The sequence below is a fragment of the Ranitomeya variabilis genome, chromosome 5, assembly GCF_051348905.1.
Source record: "Ranitomeya variabilis isolate aRanVar5 chromosome 5, aRanVar5.hap1, whole genome shotgun sequence".
Taxonomy (NCBI): Eukaryota; Metazoa; Chordata; class Amphibia; order Anura; family Dendrobatidae; genus Ranitomeya; species Ranitomeya variabilis.
In genome coordinates, this window is record NC_135236.1 from 240,153,166 (window position 1) to 240,176,034 (window position 22,869).

The 22,869-nt window shown below is 41.1% G+C and overlaps 1 protein-coding gene across 8 annotated transcripts in view; it reads right to left on the reverse strand.

The window, feature by feature from the left end:
- SHF (Src homology 2 domain containing F) overlaps positions 1–22,869 on the reverse strand; it is a 378,212-nt gene that overhangs the window by 197,655 nt on the left and 157,688 nt on the right. For all 8 annotated transcript variants that reach the window (XM_077263935.1, XM_077263933.1, XM_077263932.1 and 5 more), the window contains exon 3: positions 5,102–5,323. In XM_077263935.1, coding sequence (XP_077120050.1) covers positions 5,102–5,323 — 222 coding nt within the window. The remainder of the gene's footprint in view (positions 1–5,101; positions 5,324–22,869) is intronic.

Genomic DNA, 22,869 nt, shown 5'->3' on the forward strand with positions numbered 1-22,869 from the left:
TGTTGAAGCTTTCCAGAGGTATGACCTCATATAGTGAAAGTGGTCAGAATTGTAAAAATTGGCCTGCTCAGGAAGGTGAAAACAGGCTTCGGGACAAAGAGGTTAACTATGAATCAATTTTTATTTGATATGGAAATGATGGCGCCTTGGTGTACCCTTGGTGTGGCCTTTGCTTTGGTGCAATGTCACCCCACCCTATTTTCATGATAAAGGCGGTAATGATCAACTTGTCTCTAAAACCCAAAGCGAAAGCTGCGTCTTCTGTCTGTGCCTGCACACTGATTGTGGATGAAACCTGACGGCTGCTGGTGTGCTCGGATATCGGGCTCCTGCCTGTCTGTGGTCATCACCCTCTACATTTGCAGGACTACATGGCAGCAGGTTTATTAGTCCTCTAGTGATAATAGATAATAAAATGGTGATTTTATCAAAACAACAGCCCGCAGCTCTTTAAATGACACATTGCTGGAATCATGGCTTTTGTCTCTACATCATGTTGCTCTCAGATTAGGTGACAAAATCCTGGCGACAGATTCCTTGCAACCATTATAGGACATCACATTGCCGCTAGCCTACTGCTACACCACCCATATTCACTTGACTAGATATATTGATGCAGAATCATATAAGGAAATTACGCCATGGTAGATGGTTTTGAGTTGTAAACCTCTGACTCTTTTGCTCACCAGTCTGGGGTAAAAATATATTTGCCACATGTAAGAAGCTGAATAAGGAAAACTTCTAACAGCCACATTAATCCTAAATGACGTTTTCTCCATGGACACTTTCAACACAGAGCAGACTATTCTAAAAAACACAAAACTAAAAATAATCCTGAAGTAGTTTTATATTTCAACTCCTAGGAAATTTAATCACAACCAGACATTGTGACTACACACTAAATTAGATATCACAAATGAACGATGCTTCTTATTAACAGTGTCTCCAGGAATTAGTCAGTGTAATGGGAGCTAATGAGATTTCCCATTCACTTACAAAAAGAGCTGGCGTCTAACTGGCCAGAACATGTTATTGTCATTTCTGTCAATGATAATTTGGCACAGTCTTAATATCTGGAATATGAGTTTAGTAAGTAAAAATACCATTTCAATAATAGTCTCCTATTATATACCATAGAAAAAAAGGCCCACAAAAAGATTAATCCAAAATATACCAGGGGTGGCCAAGTGATCACAAGCTATTGTGACACCACTAAAAAGCTCCGCCAAGTGTCCAGGGTTGCAGAGCGGCGTTGGAAGAAAACACACTCGCAAGATGACTTCACTGCATTCAAACAGGCAACACTCGCTTTTAAATCTGCTCTCACCTCTACTAAACAGGCCTACTTCACAACCCTATCTTCCCTATCCTACACCCCAGTTATTCAAAACCTTTAACTCCCTCCTTCGCCCCCCACTGCCCCCTCCAACCTCCCTCATCTCTGCTGAGGACTTTGCCACACACTTTAAAAATAAGATTGACCAAACAAGGCAAGTCTTCATTGTTCAACCACCACAACCCTTTTGTATACCAGACCAATGCCCAAACCCCATAACCTCCCTATCCAACATCACTGAAGGGGGGCATAATTGTCTCCTCTCCAAATTGCGCCTCACCACCTGTGCGCTCGACCCCATCCCATCCCACCTCCTCCCCAACCTCACCACCACACTTATCCCATCCCTAACCCACCTCTTCAACCTATCACTAACTTCTGGCACCTTCCCTTCTGCTTTCAAACATGCCAAAATCACGCCTATCCTTAAAAAGTCAACCCTCGATCCACCTGCTTTGTCCAGCTATCGCCCAATATTGCTGCTCCCATTCACTTCCAAACTCCTGGAGCAGCACGTCCTCGCTGAAATTTCCTCCGACCTCTCATCTAACTTGCTCTTTGACAATCTACAATCTGGTTTCCACCCCCATCACTCAACTGAGACAGCCCTGACCAAAATCACTAATGACCTACTTACAGCCAAAACTAACGGACAATACTCTGTACTCCTCCTTTAGACCTGTCCTCTGCTTTCGACAGTTGACCACTGCCTCCTACTACAGATCCTCTCCTCCTTTGGCATCAAAGACCTCGCCCTATCCTGGATCTCCTCGTACCTTTCCAACCGCACATTCAGCATCTCCCACAATACCTCCTCATCCCACCCTCTCTTTGTTGGAGTCCCCCAAGGCTCTATTCTAGGACCCCTACTCTTCTCAATCTATAAACTTGGCCTGGGACAACTCAAAGTCTCATGGTTTCAAGTACCACCTTTATGCTGATGACACTCAGATCTACCTTTCTGGCCCAGACATCACCGCTCTGCTGTCCAGAATCCCAGAGTGTCCATCAGCCATATCTCGCTTCCTCAAACCCAATGTGGACAAATCTGAACTCATCATCTTTCCTCCATCCCATAGATCTTCCTTACCTGAACTATATATCGCAATTAATGACAACACGCTTTCCCCCGTACCAGAAGTCCACTGCCTCGGACTAACCTTTGACTCTGCCCTGTCCTTCAAACTGTACATCCAAGCTCTCTCCACCTCCTGTCGTCTCCAGCTCAAAAATATCTCCAGAATCCGTCCTTCCTCAACCATCAATCTACAAAAATGCTTGTGCATGCCCTCATCATCTCCCGCCTTGACTACTGCAACATCCTTTACTGTGGCCTCCCTGGTAACACCCTTGCACCTCTCCAGTCCATCCTTAACTCTGCTGCCTGACTAATTCATCTCTCTCCTCGCTACTTCTCCGCTTCCACTCTCTGCAAATCTCTTCACTGGCTCCCATTCCCTCAGCGTATCCCGCTCAAATTACTAATACTGACCTACAAAGCCATCCACAACCTGTCTCCTCCATATATCTCCGAACTAATCTCCCGATATCTTCCCTCACGTAATCTCCAGTCCTCCCAAGACCTCCTTCTCTCCTCCACACTTATCCGCTCCTCATCCAACCGCCTCCAAGACTTCTCCCGAATATCCCCCATCCTCTGGAATTCTTTGCCCCAACATGTCTGACTATCAACCACATTTGGATCCTTCAGATGGAACCTGAAAACCCACCTCTTCAGGAAAGCTTACAGCCTGCACTGACCCCGCTGCCTGCTCATCACTACCGGAGATACTGCCTCACCAACACCGGAGCTCCTGCAACCCTCAACCTATTGTCTCCTTCCCCATAATCCTGTAGAATGTAAGCTCGCAAGGGCAGGATCCTCGCCCCTTTGTATAAGTCTGTCATTGTAAGGTTGTTTACTGCAAGTGATATCTGTAATTTGTATGTAACCCCTTCTCATGTACAGCACCATGGATTCAATGGTGCCATTTAAATAAATAATAATAAAAATAATTGTGCATATGGTGGACACTTCCATGAACCCACCAAACAAGATTTCTAGGGGAAATGTAATAAATGTGGTTTTTAACGTGTTTAGTATAGAACTGCATGCACTGTGAAGAGACACCTTAAAGATGGCAAAGCTTTAAGAAAATCAAGGTTCCTAAACTTATATTCCATGATATGGTATTATATTAGTACCAAAACTCTCCACAGATTTATACATTGAATTTATTTGTGTAAGATAGAGAAGTGCAAGAATGATTGTAAGGAGACTTGCTAGTGGAATACCCACCAGCCATGAGCTTGACAGTCAACATCATGGCATGCTGCTCAGCCTCATTCAAGTAATTGGTGTTAATTAAGAAGGGTGAAATGGTGCTCTACTGGAAAATGTGCCCCTTCAATTTCATCTCCACTTATTATTGGCTATCGCCTCTCGTTGATACTCCAGATCAGTGATTGACCGCTTTCTTTATACATATCCATTCTCATACAGGGTTGGTTGTCAATCATAGAGGAGTCCAATGACCGCCTCTCTCACACAGAAAAAATCCCATGAATTTCATTCAATAAGTAGCAAGTTATATCTAATTTTTTCCAATACAACTAGATCTTAATCTGCTGCGCTACTCCAGAAATTATATGCTGCTAGTAAGTTAAATGGCTATTTTCATGATAACCAGTTCTCCTAAAATAAGGAATTTTGATAGCTGTTTTAGCTATCAATTTATCAATTTGCAGAACCTGGTCCAATGGCCAATGGACGGGAGCCAAGCAAACCGCCCACCTGCCAGCATCTATAATGCTTCTTTTGATTAGCCAGCCTGACAAGTCACAAGAGCGTCATGCCATAATGATGTTATCGCGTCAGGCCAGATAATCAAAAGAAGAACCGGCGGTACGATTAGGTTAGAGGAGGTTCGTAGGGGTCAATCCGACGGCCACAATTAGTGATATGGGCACTGGACCGGGTCCTGCAAATCGATTCACATCATCTCCAGTCTGTTTATGATTATAGACGGAGCCATATGTCACAGAGATTACAGTGTAATATAGATCTGTAATATACTAATCAATGTTTTCACAATGTTTCACATCCACATTTTTATGTTTAAGTTCAATTACTCAGCAGGTCTCTTTCTAAACAAACATGAACTTATCAAAAAAAAAGCTTTACGAGTAAAATTTATGGCTGAATCTTAAACTGTTAATACATCCTCTACATCAATGCCAGAAAACACTAAAAAGTGCACAGTATACATTCTTCTTATTAATATTTTTATTGATATTACTGTAAAATATTTCAGTGTACCGAAACCAAACAAGTACTGTAAGCCAGGTGGAAAACCAGCACAAATAGACAGACTTTCAGATATACAAACACATATGAAATGTACAAAACAGATATATGCAGTAGGAATTCATTTACATGACCATTGTTTTCAGCAGTAGAGTTTATGTAAATTGTAATTTCAGGCAATAGAAGTTTTTCAGTGAAACTTCTTCATGATGTTTGCACAGTGTTTACATAAAATGATGAATCTACAAGGCTGACAAATGCAATCAAAGTCAATTTCCAGTCTGTGCTGCAAGCAAGGTCAAAACATACAGTGTGGATTTCTTCTGGCTGACCTTTGTTTTTTAGATCATATCGGTTGTTTTTCCTGTACCGTTAATGGAGCTTCCTGCCATGATCATAGTGTCCTCATATAAAACCTCCTTAGTGTTAATTTGGGTGACTGTACAGTATCAACTGACCTGCAAATGCTTTAGAAATTCGATCCTTCTTCCATTCCCAAGGCTGGTCATACTCTTCGGGAGGCCGCTCATCATCCTGTGGCAGCCTAGACTCTCGTGGTGGCCGTTGCCCAGATGACTTTTCACCTTCAGATTCTAATCCATTTTCTGATGGTTCATATGGGGTATCATATAAATGTAAGGGTTTACAAGGCAAATCTTTGGATCCCCTTCTGCGAATTTCTGTACAAACACAGGAAAAATTAGACAATGTTTAGTTTTGTGAAGGATTTTTTTTTACCTTTCAATTTTTTCATTAAAAAAATGTAGCTTTTCTGATCAAATTAGAAGATGAAAGGAAAACATGAAAAAAAAATCTACACAAGGCATTATGTAAAGTTATCCAACTAAAAGACATGCATAAACAAAACTTGCAACAGAATTTGTACTTGTTATTTATCACTTGATTTCCAAGCGCACGTCATGTAAATAGGAGCTGTCAGCAGCCTTTCCTGTCTATTTTATTTGCTATGTAGACCATGCATTATATATTGTATTTGAGTGGGTAGGCAGTGACTATCCCTACAAAGAAATAAAAGGAAATGTCTGTCTGGGGTGAGACATAACCACAGTCACTTAAAGGGTTTAATTAGATTACTACTAGGTGGCTGCTCCCATGTTGGTTTCTACAAGGGAAAAGACCATTGCCATTAGACGATGCCATATTCATAAAAGGCTAAAGATGTTGTACCCTCTGGCTTCTTAAAGCAGGCTATACACAGTAAATAAAAGTATGTATGGTACCTACATTTTCATACTCTAAGATATCTAATGTGTATGGTGACCTCCTGACACCAACCTCTGACAGTTTTTTTTTTTAAACACAAAACAACATTCATGCTCGCCACATCTTAGCCCTCATGCTGCAACTCCGCATTTATTCCTCTAATTTATTCTTTCTCCTCCCTCAGGGTCTTCAAATTGGCAGTGCATTAACTTCCGCTCCTTTTGGTTATGTGGGCCCTAACACATGTCAATGACGTGCGTCGCATTTTAGGAGACGTAAACATGTGGGGCCTGGTCATCAGAAGTGTCCTCCAGAAAACAAGGAGTCGGAAGAAGGAAGAGGAGACAAGTAGAGGACCAGACGGGGAGCTTTGAGAAAGTATGAGAAGGGCTAAGGAAAGGAAAGTTACTTTTTTTCTATTAATGAAGAGACTCCAGCTCCACGAACTGTGATTCTTCACTCACATAAGTAATTTTGATTTCATACACAGTCAGCGATACAAAGAATCACAGAACATGGAGCTGGAGTCTCTACTATTTGCATTTTCCACGCCTTGACAAGGTGCTTCCGGGCTCCGAACACTGTCAAGATGCAATCACAATAAGCTAGATTTTGTTTTATCTTTCATACATTTTTTAAACCCCTTTCTCGCAGATTCAATTTGCACCAAGTTTGATCAATGCAAATCAAATCATTGCCCTTGAATTTAGCAAATTTTGTGAGATTCACATTACTCTAAATTCCTCCCCTTGATCACTGTACTGTAAAAATTACCTAAATGACAATACATATGTACTCTGAGGGCTAGTAAAAGGAACTCATCTCAAGAGTCCAATTTTCAGTTAATGAGAACCTGTCAGTTGATGCCTAAACTACTGTACATGCACAGCTTGAATCAGAATCTGGTTACATAATTGCAGCAGCTTCCGCATTTGAGACAGTTTAAAGATCTGGCTGGAAAGTCAAGACTAGTCCGGCGCGACTCCTGCCCATACCGTTCTATGTGATTGATAGGTCTCTCCCCATGTACCCACACAGCAGAGACACGTCAAGCAGCTGGAGGGTGCAGGGCCAGACTAGTTTCAATTATTCCCATGTTCCCTTTGCCACATCTGAAAATTATGTTTCCTCTGAAATGCTCATCTACGATGTAGGAAAGATATATATCTTGGTACCATGTTAGCCAGTGGTTTAATCTTGCAGCCAAGGTCTGATTCAAGCTGCCCGTGGTTTGGATGGATGAAACAGCTGACAGGTCCTCTTTAAGGTCATATTTTGTTAGGCACGATCTACAGTATATTTCAAAGCAAATCTGTCACTTGATTTGACAATAAAAACTAAATTAGATAGACCTATCAGACCTGAGTAGAGTGGTGTCTAGATGAAGAGAAGCTAACGAGATTGCCAAGTTTATTCGAGTGGAATTTAAGTCTACTGAAATTTTACATATAGGGTTGTGTGATTTGCGCCACATGAATTCAACAAAATAGTAGACAGTTCCCATAAATGGCCAACAAAAGGTTAAAAAATATATAATATATATATATATATATATATATATATATATATATATATATATATATATATATATATATATATATATATATATATATATATATATATATACCATATTTTTTGGACTATAAGAAGCACTTTTTAGCAGGAAATGTGAAACCATACCCTCCTGGTGAAAGTTAAATAGTATATAACAATTTGATTGACTAACTTTCAATCACCTTTTTATATGTAGATTATCTGATATTTTTCGTTCTCCACAATTATTTTTTTTTTCAAAAAATTTACACAGAGTTACACGTGGTAATGTTATATCAGCGGTTTATGAAAGATAAAGCAAAATGTTCAGAATCAAAACTTCCAAGAACTCAAGATGCTCATGGATTGAAGGAACTCCAAAGAGCTGCAGCACAGATCTATATAAACGCAGCAAGAATGTGAGGCTGATGCAGGAGTTAATTTTTTACCTACGATAATTTCCAGCCTCACGCTTTAGAGCAGTTCTGGAATACAGCCAAGGATGATGTGTGCTCGTTTCCAAATACTCCTTAATCATTGAACGCTGGGTATTGTCCCATATTGCTCCAAAGCAAAACATCAATAATGACAGAATTGCTCTGGCAATCAGTCTCTTCTTGTCACACAAATGTTTGCTTAGGTTTTCTCCCATGCCAGCAATGTATAAACTGGCTATGTGCTTAGTAGATCAATATTATTATGAGATGATCCATCTTCTTCAGATGCTGTAATAGAGATCTGTCTCAAACCCACACAGATTCCCAGGAGCACCAAGTGACAAGACACTATCCTTCCGGAACGGTAACACAAGGCACAGATCGCAACATGCTCAACAATTGGGATACTATAATATGAGGTTACATTTACTTATATAAAGAAGCCAAATGATTATAGTGTGAGGTTTTAAAAAAGTTCTAGAATTTAAAAAATAGAAAAACTGTGGCCAGAGTATGTTATTTTTAAAGTCAGAATATGACCCTGATGCTCATAAAACTATACCAGATCTTGGGATTCTGTGGTCCGAAGGACAAATCTGTCCCTTTGGCTATTTCTGTTTGGCTCTCAGACTGGTAGACAGCCAAAAAGATTGGAAACAGTGGTGTACTGCCCGAGAGTTGGAGAAGCTTTGTGCCGATCAAAGTGTCCGGCATTACAATTTCAACGGTATCTGCATCCTCAGATGCCTCTCCAGCCCCAATGCTCCTCACAGTCAACCATCTGGTCCTTGTCACATCATCTTTTGATACCCGCCACAAGCGCTGAAATCCCTGGGTCTCTCAGACTGAGCTGGGACTTCCATCTCTGATTGGGCCCAGAAGGTGTCTGCGCAAGTGCATAAAAGGTTGTAATGTTATGACATGCAACATGACCTGCACATGTGGGGCTTCAGCATTCGCGGCAGGCATCAGAAGATGTGACGAGAACATGAAGGAGCAGAGGGGCCGGAGCAGTAAGTTGAATAATTTTTACATTTGTTTATATCCTTTTGTTGGTGAGGCACAGGAGAGTAGACAAGTGTTAAAGAATAATGATACACATCACAAAAATTTCTATCGCTGAATCAATTTTGAGCAACATGATTGTCTAGTCTTATCTTTATTTTAATGCTAATTTTAAAAGGGGTTGTCCACTACTAGGAAAACCCCTCCTTAAACTAAATGTTTGGCCCTGAAAAAATAAGGCCTATACTCCCCTCCCATGCCGACTTCGCTCCAGCGGTGTTGGCACTGTGATGCGGTGTTGTGACATGTGATGCCAGTGCCCAATCAGCGCTGGCGTCTCTGTCTCCGCCTTGGACAAACTGAACATGAAGTGGACATCCGGAATGAGCTGTATCACTGGCTGCCCGAACATATAGTTTAAGAAGGGGTTGTCCTAGTAGCAGACAATCCTATAAAATAAGCATTAAAATTATGTTGCTCAAATCAAAAATTGGCGCAGCTGAACATTTTTTTGTGCTGTGTATCATTACTTCTGGAACATTGGTCTACTCTCCTATACCTCATCAACAACTGGAGGGTGTCTCATGGGTTGAAAAGCATACTTTAAACCAGAGATCTGTTTAATCAGCCCACAACACTGATTGACAGCTTTCTGTGAACATTGTGCATAGGCAGAAATCTGGCAATCAGTGGTGGGTGGAGGATGGTGTAGAACTCATGATGAAGTTTCTTTAGTCCTCTAGTGATAATCTCCTGCTGATAAAACAGTGGAGTGATCAAAGCTTGAGATCTATCATAGCTCTTCAGTCTTATTAGCTTATTTATTTATTTTACTCACGCATATAGCGCCACTATCCCCATTGGGGCTCACAATCTACATTCCCTTTCAGTGTGTCTTTGGAGTCTTTGCATGTCAATTCAAACGACAATTTCTCTACAATGGAGGAAAGGACCAGCCATGTGAAGGTATTGCTGGACTAGTCTTTAAAAGAGCTACCTACAAATATTTAGGGTGTGAAATCCTGCTGACAGATTTATTTTAAAGGAAGGCCATTTGGAAAGTTGCTTAACTTTGCATTTAGGAAGTGAATAAAAAAATGATGTGCAATGGTGTACATAGTCTTTAAATGAAGTCAAGCTGAAATACCAGATTCAACCCAAAACATAGAAGTCATACTGCTTAAGAAAGAATGCACACTTTTTCCTAATCCTTTACAACTTATGTAACCCTAGAACAGAAAAAGAAAAAAAAATGCACAAGATGTAGAACACAGTCAACCAATGTAATATACCAGTGTATACGTTGGCAATTGTTTTTAAATTCGACACCTTTTGTACTGGGATACTCAAACGAATCTTCATCACACAGGAAGTAGAGGACAAAAATTACAATAGCTGTTAGACAGTGTAGTTAGGGAACTGTAGGAAATTCAATTATTCAAGCAAGTATGTTAGAAAATAGCTTAGATTATAGCATCAAATAGATATGGAGTTAGGCGCAAAATGACTTTGCCTTCGGACAACCCCTTTAAGAAGGATGTTTCACATTATTAAGCAGCCACAGGTTTCAAGCACTATGGGATAGAAAAAGGATCTTTCTGCCGCTGAGAAGCCTCAAATACTGTAATGCATTGGACAAGGTTAAAAACAATAGATATTTAAAAAAAGCTCAAAGAAGTTGTCCACTACTTGGACAACTTCTTATATTCCACGCTTGGCCCCGATAAAATAATTAAAAAAAACGTATACTTACCTCCTGTGTTGGCGCCATTCCTGCGGTGCCTGCACTTACTCTCCCCTGGGCTCCTGTGCTGTTGTTGCGACACGAAAGCCTGGCACCCAATCAGAGGTGGGGTCACTGTCCCCGCTTCCTGTCAAATTGAACATGAAGAGGAAGAGCAGCTGCAGCCTGGACTTCCCCTTCATGCTCAATTTTACCAAAGGCGAGAACAGCGACGCCAATGCTGATTGGACACAGGGTCACATGTCAAAACAACTACACGAGAGCCCTGGGAGCGTGAGTACATGGGAGGGGACTATAGGTTTTTTGTATTTTATCGGGGCCAAACATTTTAATCAAGGGATTTCCCACTATTCGAGGACAACCTCTTTATGCATAATCATCGTACTGTGAAGAGATCTGTCATGGATGCAGAATACAGACGAGTTTGTGCAGATAATAGCATAATGAGGAAGGCTTCTGCCAGACAAATTGGATTAAGAGAGCGGCTGATAAAATACTATTACAAAGCAGCAAACAGGCATTTGAAGCTGCTGGTGCCTTGGATGTCCAGTGAACCTCAAGGTGTAGGATCCTCCATTGTCTTGCAGTTGTGCATAAAACTATTATTCAGCCACCTCTAGACAGTGCACCCAAGCAGAAACGATTGATATGGGTCCAGACAAACAGTACATGAAGAATAATTTTAAAACAAACAGTTAAGTTTACTGATGATTGCTGTGCAATCCTTGATAATCAAGATGGATTGAGTAGTCGATGGCCTTGTTGGGATGGCCACCATGTCCCAACAAGGCATGTGATGTCAGCATGGAGGTGACAGAGTCCTGTTTATAGCTAGAATCTTAGGGAGAGAGCTGATAGACCCCTTTACTATCTATGAAGGGGTAAAAATTACCTTGGCAAAGTATGCAGAATTTCTGGCTTATCACTTTCTTTCATGGTATGGAAAGAAAAACAGTGCCAACCAGCATTGGGAAGCTATTCTGACATCCTAAAAGATATTCTCACAGAATCTCTCCAAAAACTCACAGGTTCAATGGATGCAAGAATTATGAATTGTGCAAGGTGTTATCAAATCAGGGATCTTATGTTGTCATGTAACTTGGCCTGTTAAGATGTTTTGATGGGAAAGATTTGATTTCAGTAAATGTGACCTATTAATGCTTTTAATGCTTAAAATTCAACAAGTGACCATGTTCAGTTCTTTACAACTTATAAAAAAATGTTTGGAAACTCTGTTATGCATGATAATTTTAAACAGTTCATTTTAAGTTTCTTTAGTTGTGAAAAAAAATACTGTTATTACTGGGAGGTTTTCCCCCCCAAAATTTGCATCAATCATTTAGGACAATCAGAGAAAATTGCATTTGCATAATTATTTTCAACACGGTGTGCATTATTTCCCTGTTATTCATTCATTTCCCTGTGTCTCATAGATTTGGATTATTGATGATGGATTCCTCTTTTACCCAATGTGATTATAAAGCTCAGTAAAGCTTACTCCACTTCTATGCAGACTTGTCATTCTGGATTTAATCATTACCTATAACAGCAGGATGATGGACAATGGTCTCTAACTAAGGCTTTTAATTACTCAGAGTGTTCATGAAATAGGCGCTCCAATTAATGCCCGATGATTGAGAAAACAACAACATAGTATCCCTGAGGCATATCTGCATGGAGACAAGTCAGCAAGTAGATAATCCATTTTAACCAAATTGAGAAATTTAGTGTATACGGTAACTCCATGTGGTGGCTAATAGGTCATTGTATGCCATGGCCTATATTAATATATCTCAAAGCTACCATTTGAAAGGTCATAATGGAAAGTGGTTATATAGCTGGTGAAATAAGTATTGAACATGCCACCAATTTCCTAAGTAAATATATTTCTAAAGGTGCAATTGACATGAAATTCCCACCAGATTTCGGTAACAACCCATCCAATTCATACAGGCAAAGAAATCAAATCATAGATGTCCATAAATAAGATTTTGTATTTTTCGGATTATAAGACACATTTTTCCACCCAAATTTGGGAGAAAAATGGGGGAGTGTCTTATAATCTGAGTGCAGCTTATTAGTTGCAGTGGAATGGGGTAACAGGAGGCAAGGTCTGTTAAGGTTCGAGTTTCCGTCTCTGCACAGGGGGAATCTCGGGCCATCTCCGCTGCGGTCTTCCATTCTTCTCCTGCTGCAGTGGAGTCTGCTCAGCGGAGACGTCGGTCCCAGCATCTCGCTCAGTATGACTCTGTACAGAGAGTTACTGCTGCTTTTCCTGCTTCTGCCATTGAAGTCAGTGCTGGGCAGCGGCGAGCAGATGCTTCTGGGACTAAGTCCTGCTTTTCTCGTTCTGAGCATGCCCAGAGTAAGATCTCTCAGTGGAGATCGAGGGTCACATGATCAGACACTGCAGCTAAGGTCCTGTAGGTGCTCACGCTCTGTGGCAGCCTCTCATTGGTCCTTTCTGGAAGGTCCTGCACGTGCTGCAACTATTTAAGGCTCGCATGGTCGCACGGCCATGCGCTAGTATTGCTCTTTATTTATGTACTTTGCGCCAGTGTGGTCTTGTATGAGTGTGTTCAGGGACCCGGCTGAAATAAGCCCCTAGAATGCTGGCACCTCCGGCGAGGAGTTTCGTGTGCCTGCATGACCACTGACTGCTCTTGTTTGGGCAGTTAGCCTGTGCCTCTGTGGAGTCTAACAGGGCGCAGTGCTTTGAGTTCACGGCTGCTCTGTGAAGTAACAGAGTTAGCTAACACCGCCATTTAGTTCCGCTATTTGCTAGCAGCAGGTTCTCCTGCACGGTGGACCCCGGGCTGCGAACGCATCTATCATAATAAAATTTATATATTCATTTGGTGCGTTCCGCTGGCCCTAACAAGGTCGCTGCTGCAGGAGGCTGGCAGCGGCACAAATGGGGCAATGCTGTGGGCCACAGGATGGTAGGAGGGGGTGTCATGGTGGTGCAAGGCTGCATGCTCTGCGCTTTAATAAAATGTTGACATCCCATTCCTATTGATTTCCCTGTGGTGGGCTTGGGAAAATGGCCACCGGAGGAGGTGCATGTGCAGATTGAGATCTCGTGAGCTGAGATTTCAGGAGGCAAGATCTCAATTTGTGCATGTGACGCAAAGCCTGTGAAATACTGGAAGAATATAGTCTTATCAGATGAGACCAAAATTGATCTTTTGGCATGCCATTATATGTTTGGAGGCCAAAAGGCACTGCATATCACCCCAAAAATACCATACCAACAGTAAAGTTTGGAGGTGAGAACATTATACTGTGGGGTTGTTTTTCAGCATATGACACTAAAAACTTCATATAACTGAAGGAAGTATGAATAGACCAATGTACCAAGACATTCTTGGTAAATAAATGCTGCTCTCCACCAGAATGATTAAGCTGAAAGGAGGGTGGATATTTCAGCAAGACAAAGATCCCAAAACACACAGCCAAGGAAACTATATTTTTTTCAGAAAAAATAAAAATAAAGCTGCTAGAGTGGCCCAGCCAATCACCTGACCTGAGCCCAATCGAAAATTTATGAAAGGAACTAAACCTCAGAGTTCATGGAACCTTCAGGATTTGAAGAGTGTTTGTGTGCAAAAATCGGCTAAAATCATGCAACTAATTTCTCCATAAAATTTCTCCATACAGGAGGCATCTTAAAGTGGTCATCACCAACAAAGGCTTTACAAAGCATTAAATAAATTTAAGTGTGTTGAATACTTTTTCCCTGTGTCATTTCTCATTATTACAAAAAATGTATTAACATCTATAGTTTGAATTACAGAGGGGAAAAAAGTATTTAGTCAGCCAACAATTGTGCCAGTTCTCCCACTTAAAAAGATGAGACAGGCCTGTAATTGACATCATAGGTAGACCACAGCTACAACAGTCAAAATGAGAAAACAAATCCAGAAAATCACCTTGTCTGGTTTGGCAAGATTTATTTTGCAAATTATCTTGGAAAATAAGTATTTAGTCATTAACAAAAGTTCACCTGAATATTTTGTTCTACAGGTCCTTCTCAAAAAATTAGCATATAGTGTTAAATTTCATTATTTACCATAATGTAATGATTACAATTAAACTTTCATATATTATAGATTCATTATCCACCAACTGAAATTTGTCAGGTCTTTTATTGTTTTAATACTGATGATTTTGGCCTACAACTCCTGATAACCCAAAAAACCTGTCTCAATAAATTAGCATATCAAGAAAAGGTTCTCTAAATGACCTATTACCCTAATCTTCTGAATCAACTAATTAACTCTAAACACATGCAAAAGATACCTGAGGCTTTTAAAAACTCCCTGCCTGGTTCATTACTCAAAACCCCCATCATGGGTAAGACTAGCGACCTGACAGATGTCAAGAAGGCCATCATTGACACCCTCAAGCAAGAGGGTAAGACCCAGAAAGAAATTTCTCAACAAATAGGCTGTTCCCAGAGTGCTGTATCAAGGCACCTCAATGGTAAGTCTGTTGGAAGGAAACAATGTGGCAGAAAACGCTGTACAACGAGAAGAGGTGACCGGACCCTGAGGAAGATTGTGGAGAAGGACCGATTCCAGACCTTGGGGAACCTGAGGAAGCAGTGGACTGAGTCTGGTGTGGAAACATCCAGAGCCACCGTGCACAGGCGTGTGCAGGAAATGAGCTACAGGTGCCGCATTCCCCAGGTAAAGCCACTTTTGAACCATAAACAGCGGCAGAAGCGCCTGACCTGGTACTTTTTTCTGATGAAAGCAAATTTTGCATGTCATTCGGAAATCAAGGTGCCAGAGTCTGGAGGAAGACTGGGGAGAAGGAAATGCCAAAATGCCTGAAGTCCAGTGTCAAGTACCCACAGTCAGTGATGGTGTGGGGTGCCATGTCAGCTGCTGGTGTTGGTCCACTGTGTTTCATCAAGGGCAGGGTCAATGCAGCTAGCTATCAGGAGATTTTGGAGCACTTCATGCTTCCATCGGCTGAAATGCTTTATGGAGATGAAGATTTCATTTTTCAGCACGACCTGGCACCTGCTCACAGTGCCAAAACCACTGGTAAATGGTTTACTGACCATGGTATTACTGTGCTCAATTGGCCTGCCAACTCTCCTGACCTGAACCCCATAGAGAATCTGTGGGATATTGTGAAGAGAAAGTTGAGAGACGCAAGACCCAACACTCTGGATGAGCTTAAGGCCGCTATTGAAGCATCCTGGGCCTCCATAACATCTCAGCAGTGTCACAGGCTGATTGCCTCCATGCCACGCCGCATTGAAGCAGTCATTTCTGCCAAAGGATTCCCGACCAAGTATTGAGTGCATAACTGAACATTATTATTTGATGGTTTTTTTGTTTGTTATTAAAAAACACTTTTATTTGATTGGACGGGTGAAATATGCTAATTTATTGAGACAGGTTTTTTGGGTTATCAGGAGTTGTAGGCCAAAATCATCAGTATTAAAACAATAAAAGACCTGACAAATTTCAGTTGGTGGATAATGAATCTATAATATATGAAAGTTTAATTGTAATCATTACATTATGGTAAATAATGAAATTTAACACTATATGCTAATTTTTTGAGAAGGACCTGTATATCCTTTGAGGTCAAACATTTTCTGTAAGTCTTCACAAGGTTGGCACACACTGTTGGTGGTATGTTGGCCCATTCCTCCATGCAGATCTCCTCTAGAGCAGTGATGTTTTGGGCCTGTCGCCCAACATGGACTTTCAACTCTCTCCAAAGGTTTTCTATGGGGTTGAGATCTGAAGACGGGCTAGGCCACTCCAGGACCTTAATATGCTTCTTACGAAGCCACTCCTTCATTGCTCTGGAGGTGTGCTTGGGATCATTATCATGCTGAAAGACCCACCCACGTTTCATCTTTAATGCCCTTGCTGATGGAAGGAGGTTTGCACTCAAATCTCATGATACTCTCTCATCTCTGTAAGTGGGAGAACTTGCACAATTGGTGGCTAACTAAATACTTTTTTCCCCCACTGTGTTGCTTGGAAGGGTTGTTCTAAACATATGATGAGAATTTCATGCCAATAGCACCTTTAGAAATATATTTACCTTAAAAATTGGTGATGTGTTCAATACTTATTTCACCCACTGTATATACACTTAACATTGTAATTGCAACACCAAGAAGGAAAGGCTGTGGACTAATGGAAATCACAGGATCAATAGACATTAATAAGTGAAAAATAAAATGGATCAAAATGTTTACATTTCTCGATTTTTTTCAGTGTCAAGTATGAGTGTCACACACAGCAATACACACAACTGCACTTCTAGGTATGTTATCAGTGAGGTAATTCATGTTGAGCTAAGGACCAGTGGCGTTTCAAATATTCTTGATGGGAGTCAAGTCTGAAGATTATGTAGGCCAAGATAGCATATTTAGGCCATGCAGACTGTCACAGGGTTACGGAGCAGAGCTAGAAGACCTCAGCGTCTGGTTGCTCCTACTCCGCCGCTGAGAAGAAGCACTTCTCTGGTGTATTAAACATGTTTATTTCTTCCAGCAGAACAGGGGTTAATCGGCCCTGTTAGAAATCCCCGTGTTCAGCTGTGCTCAGTTAGCCCCTCTTTTTCCCTATAAAATCTTTGCTCTACTGCCAGGTCCTTGTCAGAGTTAGCTCTTGCTGCATGACAAAATGAAGGAGAGAAGTTGGTATGAGGAGAGCTGGATGAATTAAAAGCAACTGTTTGATTTGTACACTTGATAATCTCTTATCCTTCAGTGTTTTGATTTCTTCCCCTTCCTGGACACCCTGGTGGATTCCTCTGTTATATGTGAGTGAATAATTCGTGTGTGTGGAGTTTTCAGTTTCCCCTTGTATTTGCTGTCCTGTTTGTCGTGTTGGTGTACTGTGGTGCACAGTAGAACCCCCCTTCCCTGGGTGGGGGAAGAGGACAGATGAAGGGTTAACTTAGGAGATAGGGCAAGGCCTATCCCAGGGAACAGGGCGACCTTAGGGCATTCTAGTGTTAGGGCCAGGAAAGGAGCCCCTGATCCCAGGTCCCTCTGTCAAAACAGAATGCTCACAGTAGCACAAGCAACATGTAACCCGGCATGGTCAAATTGTAAAATGGTGCCTGGGACACTTTGGAACAATTGTAGCACCAGTGCCATCTCTCTATTCTGTACAGCAAGTTAATTGGACATCACAAACCAAGCCTAAAGCATCAAGCAGTGTTTATACAAACGATCAGAAGGTGTTTGCAAGGCACTTGGCTATGTGTCAGATTTGCATCTACAGATGTTTCATTGACCTTTCTAAGGCTATCATGGACCTGAAAAAAATGACAATGGAGGCTGGAATGAAGGGCTATCCTCTTTAGTGTTGCTTACTGCTTTTATCTTGGACACAGTGATAGCTGGAGGTTGGTTTGGAGACCAGGTGGTTAAGGCTATGCCTTTAGGAGGGAAGATCACACAAGTCCTACTAACGGGATTATGGTGTGGGGTTGGATAATTTACGGCAGCCAGACACCTCTAGTCTTCACTCCAGGCACACTGACAGCTAAGCATTGCATTGATTTGGTGGTGAAATCAGTGGTACAACCATTTCCTTAAAGTGACCCAAGAACAGTTTTTCAAAAAGACAATACCAAGCAACATGTTGCTTATGCCTGGCCTGCAGAGTCTCCAGACTTGTCTCCCATTGGGTACATCAGGTAAGCCATATGTAATTGCAATGGGAGCTGCCAGCAGTGGATCTTTATATTTTGTGTGTTGCCTCTTCAACTTTGAGAAGTGTATTTGCCACATTGTACACAACAGTAGCATATTGAATTACTTTGTGAGCCCTGAAAAAAAAAGTCTATTCCAAGAAAAATCAATGCTATTGCATATAACCATGTAGTACTGAACTGATTGTAATATACTAGATGGTGGCCCGATTCTAACGCATCGGGTATTCTAGAATATGTATGTAGTTTATTTATGGAGACTTCAGAATAATGCAATGAATACACAGCATTTGGTTGGACGGGCAAAACCAATTAGTGAAGCGTGGTTCAAATCCCGCACCAATTCGCGGCCGGACTGCGTCTGTCGCTTATTGTTCGCGGCCGGCCGGGCGTGACCAATCAGTGAAGCCAGGGCTAGCTCCAGGTTTTTGAGGGCCCCGGGAGAAAGTTTCACAGCTCACGTAGCACATAACAGCCCACAAAGTATATAGCACAGCCATGTAGTATATAGCACAGCTACGTAGTATATAACACAGCCACGTAGTATATAGAACAACCACGTAGTATATTGCACAGCCACATAGTATATAGCACAGCTACATAGTATATACCACAGCCACGTAGTATATAGCAAAACCACGTAGTATATTGCACAGCCACATAGTATATAGCACAGCCACTTAGTATATAGCACAGCCCACGCAGTATATAACACAGCCCTTGTAGTATATAGCACAGCCCACATAGTATATAGCACAGCCCACGCAGTATATGACACAGCCCACGTAGTATATAGCACAGCCACGTAGTATATTGCACAGCCACGTAGTATATAGCACAGCCCACACAGTATATAACACAGCCCATGTAGTATATAGCACAGCCCACGTAGTATATAGCACAGCCCATGCAGTATATAACACAGCCCACGCAGTATATAACACAGCCCACATAGTAAATAACACAGCCAACAAAGTATATAGCAATGTGGTCACTATATCCCTATTAAAAAAAAATAATTAAAATAAAAAATAGTTATATACTCACCTTCAGGCGGCCCCCGGATCCAGCCCAGGCCTTTAGCAATGCTCCTCGTAACGCTCCATTCGCAGTAATGCCTTGCGGCAATAACCCGTGGTGACGTAGCAGTCTCGCGACACGGACGCCGGAAGGCGAGAATATAATCATATTTTTTATTATTATTATTAACATTATATGTTTTTACTATTGATGCTGCATAGGCAGCATCAACAGTAAAAATTTGGTCACACTTACAGGGATAATGGCAGCGTTAACGGACTGCTAAAACGCTATGTGGGCGCTGACTGGAGGGGAGTATGGAGGGGGCAGTGACTGAAGGGGAGTAGAGAGGGGCCAATTCGCGGCCGGACTGTGCCCGCGACGCGGGGTTTCCGTGACAGACAAACAGACGGAAGTGGACCTTAGACAATTATATATATATAAACATAAAAGTCCTAGTTTAATTTCTTACAGACATTTAAAAATCCTTACGTTAAAAATGGCACATTATCGAGAATTCAGCTGCAAAGAAAAAGTAAATGTAATGTCATATTTTATGAGTTACATTTAAAAAAAAAATCTAATAGTTGATCCAGTAAAAAGGGCAAGATTTTATTGTTTTAATAGCATTTTATAAAATTGCTTTGCAAGAAAATTTTGATCGGAGTTTATAGAATAATAATTGTAGTTTGCCCTTTTCACTGACCTTTCTGTTAAATGATATACTTCTTATTCTGGAAAAAAGGACTGAAATCGTATGGAATGTCCCATTTTAGGATAGTGGGAATAGCCTTTGTAGTTATCCCATTCCTACAAGGGAACGTTATCCCCTATCCATAGGGAAGCACTCCGATACTAACCATGTGCAAATCTTAGCATACACATCTATCATTTACATATTAGTCAATGGAGCCCACCGAAGATTATGGATGCTAGTGAGCACATTAATGTTGCTGTGCATGCTCAACATCTCAGAATTTTATGGCCATCACTGAAGTCAAATGGAGCTACAGAAGTATATGAGAAGCTAATTATGACCAAATAATGGCAAAGGGTACATTATTAAGGAAAGAGGGAACGCCAACGGCACAGGATCGACCAGGAAAAGAATGGTTCCCAGGAGTTACACATTTTTCTTTTTTTTTCCTTGAATTCAAATAGAGATGTTTGTGAGATAAAGCATTTTTTTTTTCAAGGGACTTTAATAAAACCAATTTAGGTAAGGGAAGCAAACAATAAAGATTACTTAAAGCACCACTCCAGTGTTATTTTTATTGCACTGCTGGAGTGGTGCTTTAACCCCTTCACGCCGCAGCCCTTTTTCATTTTTGCGTTTCTGTTTTTTGCTTCCCTTCTTCCCAAAACCATAACTTTCTTATTTTCCCTTCAATATGGCCAGGTGAGGGCTTGTTTTTTGCAGGATGAGTTATACTTTTGAACACCACCATTGGGTTTACCATGTTGTGTACTAGAAAATGGGAAAAAAAAATTCCAAGTGCAGTGAAATTGCAAAAAAAGTGCAATTCCACAACTGTTTTTGGATTTTTTTTTACCATGTTCACCAAATACTAAAACTTACCTGCCAACACGATTCTCCAGGTCATTATGAGTTTGTAGATACCAAACATGTCTAAGTTGTTTTTATTTAAATGGTGAAGAAAAAAAATCCAAAGCTTGTTTACAAAAATAAAAAAACTTGCGTCATTTTCCGAGACCTGTAGAATCTCCATTATTCGTGATCTCATTTTGGGTGAGGGCTTATTTTTGCGTGCCGAGATGCCGTTTTTAATGATAACATTTTGGTGCATATATGATCTTTTGATCGCCCGTTATTGCATTTTAATGCAATGTTGTGGCAACAAAAAAAAAACAATTCTGGTGTTTTGACTTTTTTTCGCTACAACGTTTACTAATCGGATTAATTCTTTTTATAGCTTGATAGATCGGGCGATTCTGAACGTGGCAATACCAAATATGTGTATGTTTTATTTTTTTTATTTGTTTTATTTTGAATGGGGCGAATCAGGGGTTATTTGAACGTTTATATTTTTTTATACTTTTAATATTTTTGAAAACTTTTTTTTTTTTTTGTACTTTGTGCTCGCTTCAATAGTCTCCAATCGCCTCTGCTACATACAGGCGATGATCAGATGATATAGCAGAAATGCTCATTTGCTCCGAGTTCCACCACCGGGTTCTTGCATTGAGAGCTTGTGATGTAGCTTCTGACTTCTGACCAGTCAGAAGCTGTGCTCACAAGATGGTGAAGACGCCGAAGGATGAATATATGACCGGGGGAAAGGAACTTGCATTTAAAGCGTCACTCCAGTGCTAAAAAAAAAAAAACAACAAAAAACAATGGAGTGTTGCTTCTATAAAACATAAATATATCCATATAATAATAATGCTTTACCATAGTACCTTGGGAGATAATAGTGATTAGCACTTACGGAACAATGATATGTTATTGATGATTTTCAATAACATATCCTTTATGTTTACGTACATTATTATTCAAATTTTGTAAAATGATTCATATCATATGAAAGTCCCATCTTAAGTCTCCATATATGTGTTCTGAAACTCACTTTCCTGGATATGAAATGGTTGGTGTTTATATTTTATATTAGTTCAATATCCATCAACATCAATTTCCAGAAGAACGGCTCCTATGCAATTTACATACTCAAATTATACCGTACATACCATTACAGAAAACGATTGGCAGAAAAAATGCATTCATTTCTACTTCCTGTCAATCATTCTCAAAAGCAGTCTTCATTTCTCAGTTTTTTGAATGTCAAGTATATTAACGGCTTTATCCAATAGAGACGTCAGGTCTCGCATGAACAGCATCTACTGAATATCTGTACAATTCAGACCAGAATAACCAGCACAGTATGGAGAATTGGGTGCGTGCCACAACTATCAAACGTCTTATCAGACTCATACGGGTTATAGCACAGGAGGTGGCATAGGAAACACAGCAGTCATAAATGAGAATGAGAGAAACCAACAGCCAATCTTTTACGACACTGACCACATGACAACTTGTCTAGGAAAATTACATAGGGCTGCCCTAGACAAATTGTATCTATGGTGTACTCTAGATGCACAGTGTACATGTGAATATCCATTTACCGTATATACTCGAGTATAAGCCGAGATTTTCAGCCCAAATTTTTGGGCTGAAAGTGCCCCCTCGGCTTATACTCGAGTCACGGTAGGCGGGTGAGGGGGAGAGGGAGCTGAGGCATACTTACCTGCTTCCGGGGCTCCTGGCGCTCCCCCTGCCCATCCCACGGTCTTCGGTGCTGCAGCTCTTCCCCTGTTCAGCGGTCACATGGGACCGCTCATTAGAGAAATGAATAGGCTGCTCCACCTCCCATAGGGGCGGAGCCGTATAATTCATTTCTCTAATCAGCGGTGCCGGTGACTGCTGACAGAGGAAGAGGCTGCGGCACCAAAGACCAGCTGTCCGGTGGAAGGAGCGGGACGCCGGGAGCAGGTAAGTATTACATATTTACCTTCCCTCGTTCCACCCGCCGGGCGCCGCTCTGTC